General features: G+C 41.3%; 1 protein-coding gene across 1 annotated transcript in view; it reads right to left on the bottom strand.

Moving 5' to 3' along the window:
- Positions 1-1,006: 1,006 nt before the first annotated feature.
- PATJ (PATJ crumbs cell polarity complex component) overlaps positions 1,007-17,209 on the bottom strand; it is a gene marked incomplete at its 3' end in the record, with an annotated part of 146,559 nt that continues 130,356 nt past the window's right edge. Inside the window, exons 36-45 of the mRNA XM_080348732.1 lie at positions 15,603-15,796; positions 13,876-14,023; positions 12,652-12,738; positions 10,454-10,571; positions 9,388-9,425; positions 8,984-9,106; positions 7,810-7,914; positions 4,620-4,723; positions 2,856-2,979; positions 1,007-1,153 (exon numbers count right to left, since the gene is read on the bottom strand). Of these exons, the coding sequence (XP_080204858.1) occupies positions 1,007-1,153; positions 2,856-2,979; positions 4,620-4,723; positions 7,810-7,914; positions 8,984-9,106; positions 9,388-9,425; positions 10,454-10,571; positions 12,652-12,738; positions 13,876-14,023; positions 15,603-15,796 (1,188 nt within the window). The remainder of the gene's footprint in view (positions 1,154-2,855; positions 2,980-4,619; positions 4,724-7,809; positions 7,915-8,983; positions 9,107-9,387; positions 9,426-10,453; positions 10,572-12,651; positions 12,739-13,875; positions 14,024-15,602; positions 15,797-17,209) is intronic.

Genomic DNA, 17,209 nt, shown 5'->3' with positions numbered 1-17,209 from the left:
AACGTAACACGGTTTGTTGGTTTGGATGAACTTCATCTGTCCTTCAAGACAATGTGCAGAGGGGGCTGCTCACCATCATTACTAGAATTACAGGATCACATTGCTGAAGCAAACTTTTGTCTTCATTAAAGTTTCAGGATGAACAATTATGCTGCATCTTGGCACAACAACAACTGCCTTTGTATGCAACATGCTTGGCATACATCAGCACGTTTCTTCTTCTTTAAAAATATAATTAGAACAGAATGAGATAGGTTGTTGTTGTTCATGCTGCCTAAATATCTGAAAAGGCTCAAACATTTTAAAAGCCTAAAAAAATAAATTTCCCTCTCCCCTAGTTTATTTTTCATGCTAAAGGCTGCAAATTGACACATCACAGTAATTACCTCTGACTAACTTGCATAGACCTACCCAAAGAGATAAACATGAGAAGTTCACATTTGACTATCAGACTTACTGTGCCGAGCACAAATAATTTCCCAGAGGAGAATTTGATATTTCATCATTTGGAACAGTGGTAATTTAATTACATTGCTAATGTTTTCTGGCATACTTGAAAGGACAATTAGCATAAGTAAATCATGAGTGAGATGACAAGTCACTCAGCATTTATTTCTGCTCATCAGATGAGATCAGTCGATGATCTAAATTCTCTTTTGTGTGCGAACTGATTCCAGGTTCTGCAGTTGTAATCGGGGTTCATACTAGTGGGGATAAACCGATGTATAAATAAAGAAAAATGGATATTGTTCTTTGAAGTTTCTTAATTAAACTTGTCCAGAGAAACCTCAAAAGCCACCAGAAGTGGGGGAGGGTGGGGAGAAAGGCTGATAATGAGGAAGGTTAAATGAAGCTCGTGATGCACACTACCCTTCTGGCAATGAGGTGAATACTGATTCATTTTTGCCAGGGTTTGCTTTACATCCTGCTCAGGGCTGAACAGCATTATTATAGCTCTAGTGATGTTCTAAAATAATTGTATTTATCTTCACAAGCGCAATGGCATTCACGATAACACCGTTAATGTTACCGTTCCTTTCTGGCGCTTCAGAATAGCTACAGCTTGTTCATGAGTGACACCTTCCAACGCTTCCCCGTTAACGGCCAAAATCTGATCACCGCGCTTCAGCCGGCCGTCGTCTGCAGCTGCTCCCTGAAAACGGCAAAGCGAGTCATTAGCGGCCAGAGCCCTCCCGCCTCTCGTGATGCTGATGGATGCAACAAGGAGGGATGCGGCACTGGGAATCCCAGCGTGACTGGGTTGGGGACGTGGGAAATGACAGTGCTGGAGTGACCCCGAATGCTCCGACCGTTGCCCATCGCTCACCCAACCCTGCGAGGTCTGGGGTGGGTGGTACACCCCCTGGAAAGAGGAGAATTGGCTCATTGTTGAAAAAATGGCAGCGTAAAGGCTGGTTTTGGCTTTTACAATTATGGAGAGATTTATTAAAGCAGCATTTAAATGTAATTCACAGCCAGTGCTGAGAAACGGGTTAAAATATGGGGAGGGACACAGGGCTCACGCAGCAGAACAGCCTGGGCTCTGTCCCAAGCCCTGGATGGAGCTGGGCTCCGCTGAAGGGCCTGAGAAGCTCCCGCAGAGCTCTAGAAACGGCTGTTCTCCTCCAGAAGCCTCTATGCAGCTCTTTTATCTAAATCCTGAGCCCTCCCCTGCCCAGAGGTCGGCTCATGGTGTCTGTTTCTCCTCCATGGCCCCACCAGTGACTGCAATGCATTCTAGCTTCGATTTAGAGTTTTTCTCAGCTATGTTCATATCTAGAAACTTGTAAATCTAAGCATCGGTTTAAAGACACACTATCTTCCCGTGTTAATAACTGACAGTTGTAAAAAGACCAGATGCTTGCGGTTTGAGTGTCAGAACCACTGAAGCAGAGGAGACATGACTACTGCTCCACCTTCAGATGAGGTTTTCTTAATTATGTCATCTACCCTGCCAGAAGCGCTGACAGGAGTGACAGCGAGTGGGCACAGGACAAGTGCGTGACTTTACGGAAAATATCCCTAATTCCCACTGTCTTCCTTTCCTTCCTCCCCATTGTCCAGAACTCCCTTTGTGTGGCCATGCTGGACATACCTTGTAGGCCCACACTGAGCACGTTGCCAGCAAGGGGATGGTTGGGAAACAGGGCGCTCCTCCCTCCGCACCAGGGGACATTTAGGGGCTGGGTGCCTTGAGGATGTGCTCTACCATGTCTCCTCTTCGGCCTCGGTGGCCAGAGCCACCCCGTACCTGGCTGGGACCCCTGGGTCCCCCTGACACTCGCTGGTGTCAGCGATGGGCTGAGACAGGGCACATGGGAGTGGAGCACTCACGGAGAGGAGGCACGAGAGAAGCTGGAAACAAGGGAGAATAACTCCAGCCAGGACTGATGTGGAAGCCAATTCATCACCAAGCCACAAGGTTTTTGTCTTTCGGTGCTTTTTTCTGTAATTATTGGAGCACAGGGGTTTGTTGCTGGTTTTGCAGCTGAAGTCCAGTCATGAAGATACAGCATCTCTGCAACTGCCTCCTCTGCTGGACTGTGAGAAAAGTGACACCTCCGTACCTCTTGGTTTGAGATTTACAGATTGAAAACTGCCTTATAAATATTTTAATGTATAAAACCAAGTTTCCCAAGTACACAGAGCAATTTTCCTGAGATAAAGTATCTTGCTTCAGCCATCAGTAACATAAAATATAAACCGAGAAGCTGGCTGTGAGTTCTGGGTCCACTTACATCAATGTACTTAGATAGTACATTTTGCTTTCTACTACATAATATTTTATGCAAGCCAAGTCTTAGATTTATTTTTCAAGATAATACAGAAAAAGGGAGAAAACAAAACAAAGATACCTTGGCAAATATAGTCTTGACATAAATGGGCAGGTCTCCATGGGGACTTCCATACCCCCCTACAATACTAAATCCCAGTCCATCAGAGCCTTTCTCCAAAGTAATAATCTTAGGCTGAGGTGCTCTGAAAACACAATAAATATAACTTAGAATAGCAACGTCTGTCTCTGGGTACTTTATGCAGAAGGAACACTTACAGAGATATTTATCTATCAAGAAGTTTTTCACACAGTCACAAAGCACAACTCTTGTCCTTGTGCTGAAATACACCCCGGAGTTCAACCGCTGTTCAGCGTACTTCAGCTCCTCACTTTGAAAATACTCATTTTTAATAAGAGCTCAACAGGAGCACTTATCTCTGATGTGGAAGCGAGACTCGCCTCATCTGCAGTCGCTGCACGCACGGAAAGGAGAGTTTGCTTTCTCTCTGGCCAAGCTGCCACCTTTAGTCTGCATAAGTGGCAACTGCAATGATTTCCTTATAGCATAATTTTACTTTATGACTTCAGAGGAAGTTTTTGTGTTTATAGCCTCAGCTCTAATGCAGGATCTTTGGGCTGTATTCTAACAATTTATATTTCATCTGCAACCTCTGTGCTTCATAACCCAAGGGCTGACTCCCGAGACCCCCTCACTCAGTGGCTTTTACATTGAGAAAAGGAAGATTTTTAGTGGAATTTAGACTGCTCATATGTATATATATCCATCGTAAATCTGAAAAAGTCATCTCCACATATTTACAGTAAATTATTGTGGATAAACGCTGTTTGGTATCTTCCACCTATATAAAGGCACAGCCTGTGATGACAAATATCCAGCCGTTTCTTCAGGACAAAACAAGTGCATACACCTACCTAATTCCGCTTCATATTTTCACATTCAAATTTTCTTACTACTTTGATATGAAACAAAAATACAAACCCTTTTGTGAAGTAAGCAATTCTCCTTGGAGAGTGGCAATAAAACCAGTATTGCACATTGTAAGACTAGAGAATGCAGCATAAATAGCTTAACTTTTATACTCAAAAACCCCTGAGGTAGGGCAGCAACTTGCATCTCAGCTTCTTAAAATAAATATAATGAAACAAAGAATGAAAATGAGGGACATAATGAAGCTAATGAACCAAAATGAAAATTAAATGAATTTCAAAATGATAACTGGAATGCTACAAGGTGCCCTGAAAAGCACACAATGGAGAATGATACATGGCCAGGGGAGGGCTAGATCTCTAATTTCCATCACCATAGAGAAGTGCCATAAGTAGAACATTTTAAAATCAGACTTCCTTGAAATTTTAAAGCTAAAAAGATTCAAAGGACAAAGAAAGTTCTGGGACATGCTTTGAAACATTTGCCTCTGATATCAGGGTTTTTAACACCTCTTGCCTTAGTCTGCTAATGACAAATCATTTCAAATTGCTACAATCATAACTCCTTTCAGGCAAGGAAGCCAATAGACAAGGGCAGAACTATCACATCAGCATAACACATTAGAAAAGAAAGGAGATAAACTGTTTTGAAAAATGGCCAGAACTAGTTCTTGGAAACACATTTTGTGCTTTTTGACTCAAGGAATTTCTGTCACCAGGTGAAGATGGACATGAGTCCATCATCAGCTTGGAGAAGGTCACAGTTTTCATCTTAAAAGTGATGGAAAAATCAGAGAGAAAGGCAATGGGAGAGACTTCCTTGACCACCCTGGGCTTTTCCCTTACATGGCACACAGAAATTCACCACAGTTACACAGAATAAGTACAAACTTACTCGGGATCTTCAGTGGGATGTTCAGCAGAAGAGTTCAGGTTGCATCCCGCAGACATGCTCTCCAGCTGGGTAGCAATGGCACTGATGTTGGTGTCAGCCACAACCTAAACAGAAGGATTCAATTAAATACTTTGTGTGTTCACTTAATACCCACGACATCTTGGCTAATTATGTAAAAAAAAAGCATTAGGAAAATGAGTTGCTGATTATTTTTTTCAAGCAAATTTCAAATGTAAGTCCTACTCCCTTAAATGTCCTACTAATTCAACACTTTCAAATAACAGAATTCTTAAACTTCCCAGTTCTGGCTCCTGTATTATTCTGAAACCATCATGAATTACCACCACACAGTAATTAATAGAGTTAACGATATTTTAACAGGTTGTGGGGTAGCAAACGCGCTCAGGTTTTTAAAAGCAACTATGTCAATGTTATGTAGGTTTGGTACACAGCTATATTGAGAAAACGGCTACTTCCACACTGAAGTCTGGGGTTTAGCCTCGTAAGGATAAAAGCTTGTGGTCTGCAGGCCTAGTTGGATTTATTAAACACAAAACACAAGTGTAAATGCCCACTCCAGCTTTTTTTTTTTTTTAACCTCTTATGCCATGTTGATTTTCTATTCTTTGCTTTTTCTGGGAAAAAGTTGAGGAAACCACTATGAAGTGTTTTGGATTTTAAGCATTTACAGCTGAAAGGACATCAGTTACCCAACAACTACATGCTGTGGTTATCCCCTGACTCCATCTCCTTGTGACGAGATGTTCTTCTCTGTGTCACATTTACTGTGCAGCACAGGAGTTCAGCTCAGAGACAGTGAAAAATACCCATTAAGTAAATTTTCAATATTTTCTCTAGCTACCTATGGCTTTATTTTATCAAAATTAACAGGTACTTTTCCCACTCCTTGCTGTGAACATGGCTTAAGGGAAATGTACCTTTTCAAAAGGAAAAAAAAATCCATTATATAAATCCCCCGTTTTAAATGAACGCTCACAATTCTTCCACAACAACATTTCCCGTCTATCTAATCACTCAGAGCCAAGAGGGTGGCAGCATTTCCTAGGAAGGAAGATTAGTTCTCATGCAAATTTAGCATCCCAGGACTCAGGTTCTCAGATGCCCTGAGCGAAGGGGTCCAGCCGACACGATCGCTGCACCTGGCTCAGCCAAAGACACCGATAAGTTTTCCTTCCCATTGTAGGAGGGGAAGGAGTGCCAGCCACTATTTGTCATATTCTGTTGTGAAATAAAGTGAGGGGAAAATAAATCTATATTCAAAAATCTTCAGTTGGCAGTAAGAACATATCAGAGTTCAACAACCTTGTAAAAAAGCTTCCCCTTATCTCATTACTACACCTGCAGAAAAGAAATTAAATTAAACCAAAGCATCAAAACAGCCGAAAGGGATGATTGTTCCCCCGAGACCCTAATCTCCCATTTGCAAACAGCATTTGCAAACTCCTTTACCATCCTTCCCAGGACGTGCCGATAATAAGCCTTTCCACACCACTGCACGCAATTATCTGACCTTTCAAAGCAGTTTGCCATGAAGTGGTCTAACCCGATAATAAATAGAATTACTTAATGACACATCAGTCATGATTATCACAGTGATAGGATTATTCTATTTAGATTGTTTTAATAATAATTTAAAAAAGCGATCTGGCGACCGAGAAGTACCTGCGGCTGGTATGTAAGGTAACCGCATCTCCACACTTACAGCAGCACTTCTACGCTGCTTCCTGCCGATAGAAAACATTAATACGATGCCCCACCTTCAAATTACAGATTTTTAATATAGGAAAACAGACTCTGTTCTATTGGAATCAACCTGTATGATCTGTAGAAAGTATTAAGCACATTTTAAGCTAGACAGCAAAAATGTGGAAGAAAATCCGTCACCTGACAAACCCAAAGACATTTCTAGAAGAAACTCTTTGTTAACGTGAGCGAGCGATCGCTCGACAGCGTGTGCCGGCAGGAATATTTTTAAATGCATGATGAGGTGGGATACGCTGTATTATAGCTTTCAAGATTAGCAATTTTGGGTGCTGCAGCAAGCTTTCATTTGCTATTCAGGGAATACTGTTGACATGAAAAGTTAAATTACTCAACGTTGGTAACAATATGATAACTATAATTTAACAGAAAACCCTCAGCTGGTGTAGAGCTGTGTATTTCCTTTGACTTCAATGGAACTACACAAATACACCATCTGCTCTGGAACTGGCTCATCACTTACCAGGTCAGCAGTTCGTGGACAGACAAAACAAAGAATAAGCAAGTCTAAAGCTAAGTTTATTATAATTTCATTTCTTTTTTTTTTTTTCTTTTTTCCTCCCTTTTTTATAGTCACACTCATGTTGTAATGCAAGCAAGAAGCTTGCAAAAATCTCTCAAGATGTGTTCCAATCCAATACGGTGTGATAATAAAGAAAATTAGAGTCGATTTTAGTTGTATGTCTCAAGCTTCTTTTCCAATTGTTACAATAATTCTGCAAATGAGCAGTATTTTGAATTCTCTCTGGCAAGTATTTTCCCATTTCTTTGTGTAAACATAAAAATAAACTAAAGATGAATATACTGGCAAGCAGCAATTAGAACCAAAGTGGCAGAACATGTCTTCCTTTTAGCTGGCATATAAATGCACCAGTGACAACACTGTTTTCTCTCTCGAGTGTAATTATTCATTACCTGTAGAAAAATCAATGCCAGGCAGCACTGTCTTAATGACGATGCTATCATTTTTTACTAAATGCTGCTAGTGTTTCTTTCCTCTCCCCCTTTCAAGAAAAAGGAAATTAAGACTGTGGGCAGTTTGGTCACAATCAGGTTACATGGGCACATTCACACACACGTAATTTCTTGTTTCTAGTTAACTTCAAATTAAAAAAAATCTTGGAAGCTTGTTGATTTATCATGTGTAGCAACAAGTTATTCTGTTCTCTTTGTTATGCTTTTATATAATCATGCTCACAGCCTGTATGAGTGGCAATAAAGAATTTTTGAATGAAAATTATTTCTTGCTTTCATTCTGTGTAATTCCCATCAGCAAGCACCCTGCAATTCTGTGATGCCTTGTGCCAGTGATGCTTAGTTTTGGGTTTTTTTGTTTGTGGGTTTTTTTTTTCCCCTGAATGCCATTTATCTACTCTCATGCAGCTGCATGTTCAATTTATCACCATACCTGCAGGATAATGCTCCCATAAGCATTCTTTAGTAGATTAACCGCATCTGCATGAGACAGCCCATCCAAAGGTTGCCCATTAATACTGACAATCCGATCTCCAACCTAAAAGTACAACAGTAATGGAAAATTACTAGCATTAGGGAAAATTAAAATGAAGAATGCTTAAAATTCCTCATGAACTTGGCACTGCACAGTCATGCTTCTCTTTTGCAGGATCCCTTTTGTGAGAATTCTGCATTGCTAGTGATCATTCACCATTCTTCAGAGCAAGTACAATGACAATTTTTTAAAAATAACAATGCAATCAGAGAAACAAAGGTGGGTTGTATTTACCATTTCCATTTACAAGCAAGCTACTCTCCCACCCAGAAAGGATTCATTTGTGTGCATATGTGCAGACAAGTTCATGCGCTTACAGAATGTGTATGCACATGCTGAATGCAGTAGAGAAAAGCAGACACTTCTGATATTAATCTAATTAACCTTCTCATACACAAAAATGATCTTGACCCTGGCACTTAGTGCTATTGTGTAATTCTATTAGAGATATGGCATGAAAGTAGCAGCGTGTGCTAATGAATCTCAGGGCCAACACAATCCTATGTATCTGCATCGTAAATTTTTTTCAATACCAATGATTTAATGAAACTCTCTCCAAAACTGAACATGTTAATTCCTGGAAACTCACATATTCTGTGGGTTGGATACAAGTGCTTCCTTTTGGCATTTCTTTATAAGGGCCTCCAGATCAAACAACTTCTGATCAGGTTTCTACCTGGTTTGAGCTGTAAATTATGCAGTCCCCAAAACACTGTATTTTTCCAACAGCCTGTTGCTGCCCTCCCTGGTCTGCATGAACAGACACATTCAAAAATCACTGCGAATACACTTAGATTCTTTCTCTTAATATCATTTTTCCACATGGGCAATCATCGCTATTATCTCAAGACGCAATAAAATAAAAAAGGGAAAAGAGGGCAGGTTTGAGGGGATTTTTGCTTGTTTCTTTTTGTTGAGGGACTTGGAGTGGTGATTTTTTTTTTGAGAGAGAGACGGAATAGTCTATGAGCCATTATCAAAGTGATGGCAGGTACAGAAGTGCTTGAGGCCCCTTCTCTGTGGCAAACACAGCAGATGAAATAGGTAGTATTGAGAGGACCCTTCTACTCACTCTGAGTCTCTGGGTACGTGCAGCGACACCACTGGCTTGAATCATCGCAATGAAGATGGGGATGTCTCCTAATGGACTTCCCTTCCCTCCTGCTATGCTAATACCAAGTGCATCATTTGGTCCCTAAAACAAGACAACACAACATTTGCAACAGGAGCAGCCTGAGGAGGTTAATGTTCAGGGTGTAGCACTAACTGGCTCACATTTGATCTATGGAACAGGGAAAAAATAGTTTTGACAGTCACACACATTCTCACACACGCAGGTCCCATTACATGAGCATACATCCAACAACCCATTGCAAACATAAATAATGCAATCTCACTTCTGAGAAACCCTACAAAAATGAGCAACTTGAGCTAAAGGTGTCAGCTTTTTGAATTGATAGAAAATAACTCACTGACCCTTGTTATCTCCACAGTCCTTGGGCCCATATCTGCTCCTAGTAATAAAGAAACAAACAATTAGCTTCTGTAATTAAGAGATAATATAATTAAGAGATAACGCTGTCAGGTGACAATGGTCCCTTGCTGCCTGGTGAGAGTTATCACTGAGCAGAAGCAGAGCCTTCCAGTGCCAAACCAGGCAGCGCTGCTAACGTGAGGGGGACGGGATTTATTTCTGTTTCACCCAGAGATGAATATGGATGGAATCGCTGACAGATGCTGACGGATGCCACCGTGACACCCATTGTAGAGCAGCCACTGCTCACCACAATCTATTGAATAGCAGCACTCTGTTGGCCTGAAGAAAAGCCCTACTGTGCATTTCACTCAATTAAAGATGGGCTTATTATTCATAAATCATGGTGTCCCTACCACAAAAGGGTAGGGCATACGGCTGATCTGAGAATGTTGATTTCCTCTTCTAATTTGTGCTGTATTAGTAAATAACAGACAGCCAGGAAGTCTGGCTGGCACGTTTCTAGCCATAGGCCATTAAAAGGTACTCAAAACATTAAAAAAACCTCTGCCCATGATCAGACTTGAGCAAAGGTGACCACCTTCTGACGCAGGTCAGAGGACACAACTGCGCAGCCCACTGCAGGTTGTAGATTTAGCACTTGCTAAATCTGCAAATTGCAAACTGGGCATTGTGACTTTCTCGTTACAAAACACCCCTTTGTATGCTCAAGAGCAACAAAGATATAAATGAAGTGGTGGCAGCTTTATTCCCTGAGAAAACTGTTTCTAATGCGAGAACCTCGCCTGTGCTAAGCCTCCACGAAGGGCGTTGGGGAATAGCAGGGCACACGAATTCTCCACTTAAAACAGAGGAGCCATTACTCTCCTAGTAGACATAAAAATAATGTCATCTGCTGGAAAGTGTTCAGGTCTTAAAATATCAGTGGTGTGTCTTCCAGGAGGCTGAGTAGGAAAAACAGATTCAAGTATTCAGGTTTGCTTTTAAACCAGCACCAATACAAAAGCAAACAACATCTAGCGATTCCAGCAGCTGCCTGAATTGTACCTGAGTTTCTCTGGGACGCATCTGCTGAAGATCTTTTTGTACTGACAAAATTCTGTAAGGTAGAAAGGACCGGAGCAAGCGCAGGGTGGAAGTGGCTGTGGACACTCTGTTGGCTCACCTGAAGTTAAAAATAAATCAGAACCTGTGCGTCAAACCCAAAGGTTAACTTTAAACCAGTTCCTGCAACATCTGGGCACAGCTGTACTCTCTGCCAACCCTTCCAACTCCATTTCCAAAGGGGGAAACTACCAAAAATCTGTTCCTGAGTTGTGGGCACAGCCATATCTCTATATCCGGCTTTATCTTCAGACTCTGACCCTCGAGGGAACATCATTATCAATTTAGGAAATGTGTTTGAACAACAGCTTTCACCAAAGGCCAGACCTTAGGCTGCCTTATACAAACCAAAGCTCTGCTCTATACTTCTCCATCCACAGCAGAGCTTTCTCCCTCCAAATGCACCAGGCAGTGAATCAAAAGCTCTGGCAGGATTTATCCCGACTGACCAGGGTGCAGCTGTCAGCGAGGAACCCCAGGCAGAACACAGTTTCCACACCTACTTGCCAACTCATGGGTCAGTTCACATAATTTGCAATTTGTGTGAAAGAAATCACTGTCCTGCACTGCAAGGCTTGTATTTCTACTGCTAAAGGTATGCAACGGACCAAGAAAAAAGCCAAGTGAGGACAAAAGTTCTGGATGCTCTTGGCCAGCAGCATCTGAAACATCGCTCGCAGTTGTGCAAATCATTCAAGGTGATTAGCCGGATTATCTGCCAAGATTTTTATAACTCTTGGAACAGTTATGCTGAGAAACATTTAGTCAGTTTTCAAAATCACCAAGTCACTTAAAAGCAGCGACATGAAGGCTCTCAAATGACTCTGTGTTAAGAACAGCAATTAAGATTTCTTCTGTTAAAAGAAATTCAGAAATTACTAGGTGCCTGCAAAAGCCTCTTACGCTATGAAGACAGGAGGATGACGTTTGATCTGGTTTTCTGCCTAGACTCATGTTAGATACTATGGCGTTTGCTTCCCTTTCAGCTATGAGTTTTATGTAGTAAAACGAGGTGGGTTATTTTTATCTGTCACTTTTTGGCTACATTGCTCTTGCTTAGGCTACCTATTGATACAATGACCAAAAGAAAAAGTAATACTCGAGACTGCCGTCTTACTGCAATCAGTACTGTTTCCCTCCGTTATTTCATTTTTTCTTGCCTGCTGCGTGCAGTGCAGATGTTTCTCCAAAGATATTTAGTCATCATTTTTAAAGCTGGGCTTAGCCCAGCTGTTCCCACATGGCGACAGGCTCTTCAGCCCTTCCCGACACCTCACCCACGCAGCCAGCTGGATCGCTGCTGGCCTTGAGAAAGTTAAGAAATCGCACCAGGTGACTATGATTTTGGCACCCTTTTTGGGTTGTTCATGCATGACATTGAGGACAAGCCTCCTCCCCACCTCCTTAAAAGCATTCCTGCATTCTCTGGGCAGAGAGGGGGCAAAATACTCCAGATCAACATGAACCATAGCTTGTCTCTATCAGGAACACAGGTAACTTAAATATCATGGCAAAGCAGTCAGTCTCTGGAAGGAAAAATGCATTAAAAAAGTTTTCTAAGTCATCTTGTTTTTCTCCCTTGCAGTACTCAGACTTTAATACTAATGGTATCAGTGTCTGAGCTGATTCAGGGGCGCAGGGAGAGGGGAAAAGCCCTGCACTGACTGAAAAATGAATTGTTGTCCTCGCCTCAGGTAAAAAGTAAGTGAAGCAGGAAATTGCTCGGTGTTTTCTTTGAGAGCAAAGCAGCTCTCGTGTGGTTCTGCCATAAGATGGGCAAAGATACAGTTCAGTTTCATTAACGCATTTTGATTGACAAAACAGCTGCTGAAAATGCATTCAGCATTTTTTCCACAGGTCTAAACATTTTCTGGGCATCATCATTTGGGAAAGATATTACATATTTTTGGTGTGTCTCAGGAAGCCAGTCCTCAAACACAAAATCCATTAGATCTTGTACTTGATCAGCACTTCAGCATGACACTTTGCAGTTCAGCACAGGAAATTATTGCGATAAAATATTTTGTTCCATACCCTCAGCAGTGTCTACGAAAGGACTGAGCCTCACATACACACCTGAGCACTGTGTCCATGTCCTGCCCCTCTCAGCTCCATTTTATATGTATACATTTGTCACTAACCTGGCTGTTTTGGGATGTTTTCCGTGATGACAGCCATGATCCAGCTCGCAATCTCCCAAGCTCAAGATGCACTAGGCCCTGGGCACACTTGGGAAAAAAAAACAAACACAATGTACAGCATTTAAGTAGACATATATATACTATTTCATGCTCTCCTGGAGAGAATTATGTTTATATTCAGTACCACAACTCCATGAAGAAACCACAAGGAATGCTGAAAACATTAACATTTGTATTTAGACAATAAAAAATTACAGGTTCCTGGATTTAGGTTTATCGTGGTTGTTGAAGTCAGTATGAATCTTCCTACAGGCAAACTGTAGAAGGCCAATTACTCAATAAAAATAAACAAAACCCCCCAACTCTTTAACAGACATTTGCCACAAACAATACTTATGAAAAACACCTCAGAGGAAAAATGCTGTAGAAAAGGGTGAATTAAACACATATGGGTCAAACTTAATAATATAGACAATATCACTGATTTCCAGTCCTTAAATAGGTAAACTTTTGGCCAGGCACCAACCCTGAATGGAAAAAGCAAGGAAATAATTAACCTCTCCCTTCAAGAATGAAAGAAATCCCATGCAGAAACACTGGTGGCGACAGCAGGGAAAAAGCCCTTGTCTCCAGCTGCGGTTTTGAACAGCAGTGTGTCCGCAGCATCACTGCCACCCGGCCCTCGGTGCCCCGCGCAGGATGGGAGTATTCGGGGGGCTGACATCTGGCACTCACAGCCAGGCCAACCCTGCCCTCTCCTCCCACTTGCACATCCATTTCCCTCCATTCAAGGAAAAAGGCAATTTCTCCCAGACTGTACAACTTCAGGGTGCAAAATCACTCCTGTAAGACGGAAAACTGTGCAGAAACAGATCTAAGCTGACATTTTATAGGTGCGGGTTAGTACAGCAATGCCATTTGCTTCTGATTTGTATGACTCTCAGGTTTCAAAATGTTTTTCTAATGTATGAAACACACAGTTGCATTTTCAAATAAGTGTCTAAATAGTACGTGTCTTTGTTTTCCCACTTCATACCACCCCACTTCTAAATATACATGGAGAAGTGATTGTACGTGAATCTCCCAAAATTATTGCAGCTGAAATTTCTGTCTCGATAATCAGTTCAAGTTGTCCTGCGTAAGTGCAAACAGCACTTCAGGATAATCACCTTGCATAGTGCCAGTAACTGCAATTCAATATCTTAAAATGTATTATGTACTCACCTTAAGAATAGTGGCAACAGTCTCTTGTGAGGCATTTCTCATATCCTCTCCATTTACAGACAAAATCTGATCTCCTTGAATTAATCTTCCATCTAAGTCTGCAGCTCCTCCTTTAACAATGTCAGAGATAAACACTCCACTTCCATTTCTAACAATGCAAGAAGCATATGGCTAATTACACAATCCAATATTCTTTGGGAGACCAATTTAGATTACTTGCATTTAAGAGACATTAAAAGAAACCTGTGAGCAGAGGAAGAACTAGTTTTACATCCCATTCAACTGTTTGAGTGTAAAAAATCTCCAAGTTTTAAGACCAAGGCATGTTTTGGTATATTTAATGCTGTCTTTCCCCTTGAATGCTTAGTTCTGACTGTATGATCCATAAAGATTCATGAAAAATACCACTTGTATGAATAAAAAGCCAAGGATCCGTGTAAGATGGAGTTAAACTATCTCCTGATGTGCCTGATTCAAATTATGCAGCCTCAGATTTTTTCTCAGTATTCCCCCTAAAGGTTCAGCTCAGTTTCTTTTCTAAAAGCCTGGAGGCCCCCAACAGAAGAGCAGGGAGAAGTCTGCAGAAAAGATTTTTTGAGTTTGTACATGACTTATGCAGCAGAAAATCCAGCGCTGTGGCTGTTGGCCTGCAGAGAGGTTTGCGAGAGCAGCAGCCCAGGCAGACAGGGAAAATGTATTTATTATATTAAATAAATGTATTTATTTATCAGTTCCAGCCTCCTCACAGTGTGTCCCCTCCCAGGGGCTGCAGGACTCCTCTGATATCCTTCACTCTGAAGGTCACAACGCAACCTAAATTATACCTGAGTATCATCTAAATGGCTTCAGAAATTGGGCTAACATGGAAGTCCCCACAAGTGAAGCACTTAGCAACAGGACAGAAAGTTTTGTACAGAAGCAAACGCAGGAGGGCTGGAGACTGTGATTACCACCTGTAGGATAATTTACATAAGCTAAATTAATTACCCAACCCGCAATCTGCTCACAACACCTGGGTTAAACATCGCCACTCTTGTAAAAAACTGCCGCGGAAACTTCACTGACCATACGCAGTCAGGATAACGACACGATGATTTGTAATTGAGAAAATAAATTTATTTTGGCAATACAGAAGAGCAACCATATGACTCTTAGGCACCAACACTGAGTGAGCGCTCACCAGTGTCATGCTGTAAATCTCTTCTAGCAATGAAAGATTAAATCTATCAGTGCTCTGGTTTCAGTGATCTAATAGCAAGGGTTTAGAAATCCATCAGTAAAAAGTCACATTTTATTAAGCAGATGTTACCTACCACCGTATCTCAGATAATGTTCTGTATTCACAGAACTGGCATCCACAGTGTTGTACAGATGCTTTGATACCGATCAGAATTTGGGTCTAACTCTGCCTTTTCCACTGACACTAGTCCCCTGGAACCCGAGTAGGAGCCAGATCTAACTCACAAACCCATTTTCAGAGGCATATCCTGGTATTTGGAAATAGGAAGGCTCTCCCCTATTTTGAAATGGGAAAAGACGTGGTTGGGGTGTCCAAACCAGGCTGAAGCCAGCAGCACAGCAAGCTCCCTGTTCCGTGTGTGCCCACTTGGCCAAAAATCCTGCTTCTTTTTCCTTTATTTCATATTCCATTTAATGGCTAACGTTGTTCATATGCCAAAAAGCAAAATATTTCCCATTTTAAGTGGTCTGATCAGAGATGCTCTTACCGTTTCCCGGCTATGCTGAGCCCTAGTCCTCGGCCTGTTTTCTTTTGTATGTCTACATAGAAAATCTCTAAGTTTTCTTCATCTTTGTAATGTGCTTCATCTCTGTAAACAACCAACTGCACCTTCTGGGGCGTCTGTCTCAGCGCAGTGATAGCTTCTTCGTGGCTGGCATTCCGCAGATCGATCCCATTCACCTGAAATAATTAGTGTTTTCTTTCCAAATGACACATATAAATGATCTTTTCATCTCACCCTACCCTCAAATGACAGGACAAATTTGTCAAATCGACACCCCTTGGCACTCTGATTTAGTGCTCCCATTTCCAGAGGGCCGAGCTCCTGGATCTCCTGCTGAGTGTGAGTTCAGTGCTTTGTGCCACTGCCTGGAGTAAATCACAATAATCAAAACATCTTGGCTTCTAAGTTTTGTGGGTGTTCTTCCCTTCTTTGTAAATGCTGGAACCTCAAACAACAATTCTTTCTCACACCCAAAGTGGGAGATGCTCCTTTGAGCTTCCTGCATCTCTCACTGCTCAGATTCCTTCTCCCCCACTTCACGACACCACCGAGCTGAATGCAGAAGGAATCAGAAACACCAGCAAATGGTGATGGTGAAGCCCAGGCAGGACATTTTAAATGGTTATTTTGCTTTGTTCCAATAGATGGCACACAAGACCGCTCCTGGAGCACTCCACTACATTTCCCTTACGACAGCCTGAAAAGGTTTTAGCATTTTAATAATATCATACAGAACAAGAAGTTCTGATTCAACGATGAAGTATTACAAAAAAAAATATTGCAACTTGAAACTCAATTTCCTAATTTTGCCAAGCCTGATTGACAGATGCCCTTTAAGGTGTTTGCCATTATTCTGTTGACAAAATCATCTTTTATTTGTTCAATACCAAAAAAATATCAATGCTTAAATATTTTCAAAGTCTCTTTAGGAAGTAGCATGAGCTGTAACTTAAAAATAATACAATGTTAATCCACTTACATAACAAAATAAGTTTTAAGGCAATGAACATATTTCTCAGTATTTCTAGATATGCAAAGTTATAATCATACTTAATTTCACAATGAGATAATTAAGCCTAATCTATAGTAATTATATTATTTTGTACTAATTCTGCACCCATTTATTTACATACTGCATCGGTATTCTTTTCTCGACACACGCATCTATGCGTGCTTTATCACACCAATCTGAAACTAATTGAGAGTCATCTTTTTGATTAATTAGTACGGCTTTTAAAAGCTGAAATAATAACAATATTATGGCACACAAACATTAGCACTTTCCTGTTTGGTCAGAGACGAATTAATTAACCTTGCCGATTTTTATGCCCTAATTATCGTGCTCTGTTAATACACCATTATTTAAAAAACGAAAACAACATTCAGCCTCAACACTAAAAAAAATATTTTCAGTGCAAGAGCTGTAAAGACAACTCCCCAAGTACCCCCGTGCTATTTTTCTAACCCTACACACCAAAGCCTTAATGGCCATGCTGGGAATTTGTCCTGATCTGACAGCGAGAGGCTGCGAGCAGCTGTGCCGAACCCCTGCCTGATGCAAGTTTCATTTGCAGAGCAACACTTTGTGC

This window comes from Nesoenas mayeri (genome assembly GCF_963082525.1).
Source record: "Nesoenas mayeri genome assembly, chromosome: 8".
Lineage (NCBI taxonomy): Eukaryota > Metazoa > Chordata > Aves > Columbiformes > Columbidae > Nesoenas > Nesoenas mayeri.
The sequence above is the reverse complement of the archived record's forward strand: the minus strand, read 5'-3'. Positions and strand labels throughout refer to the sequence as shown.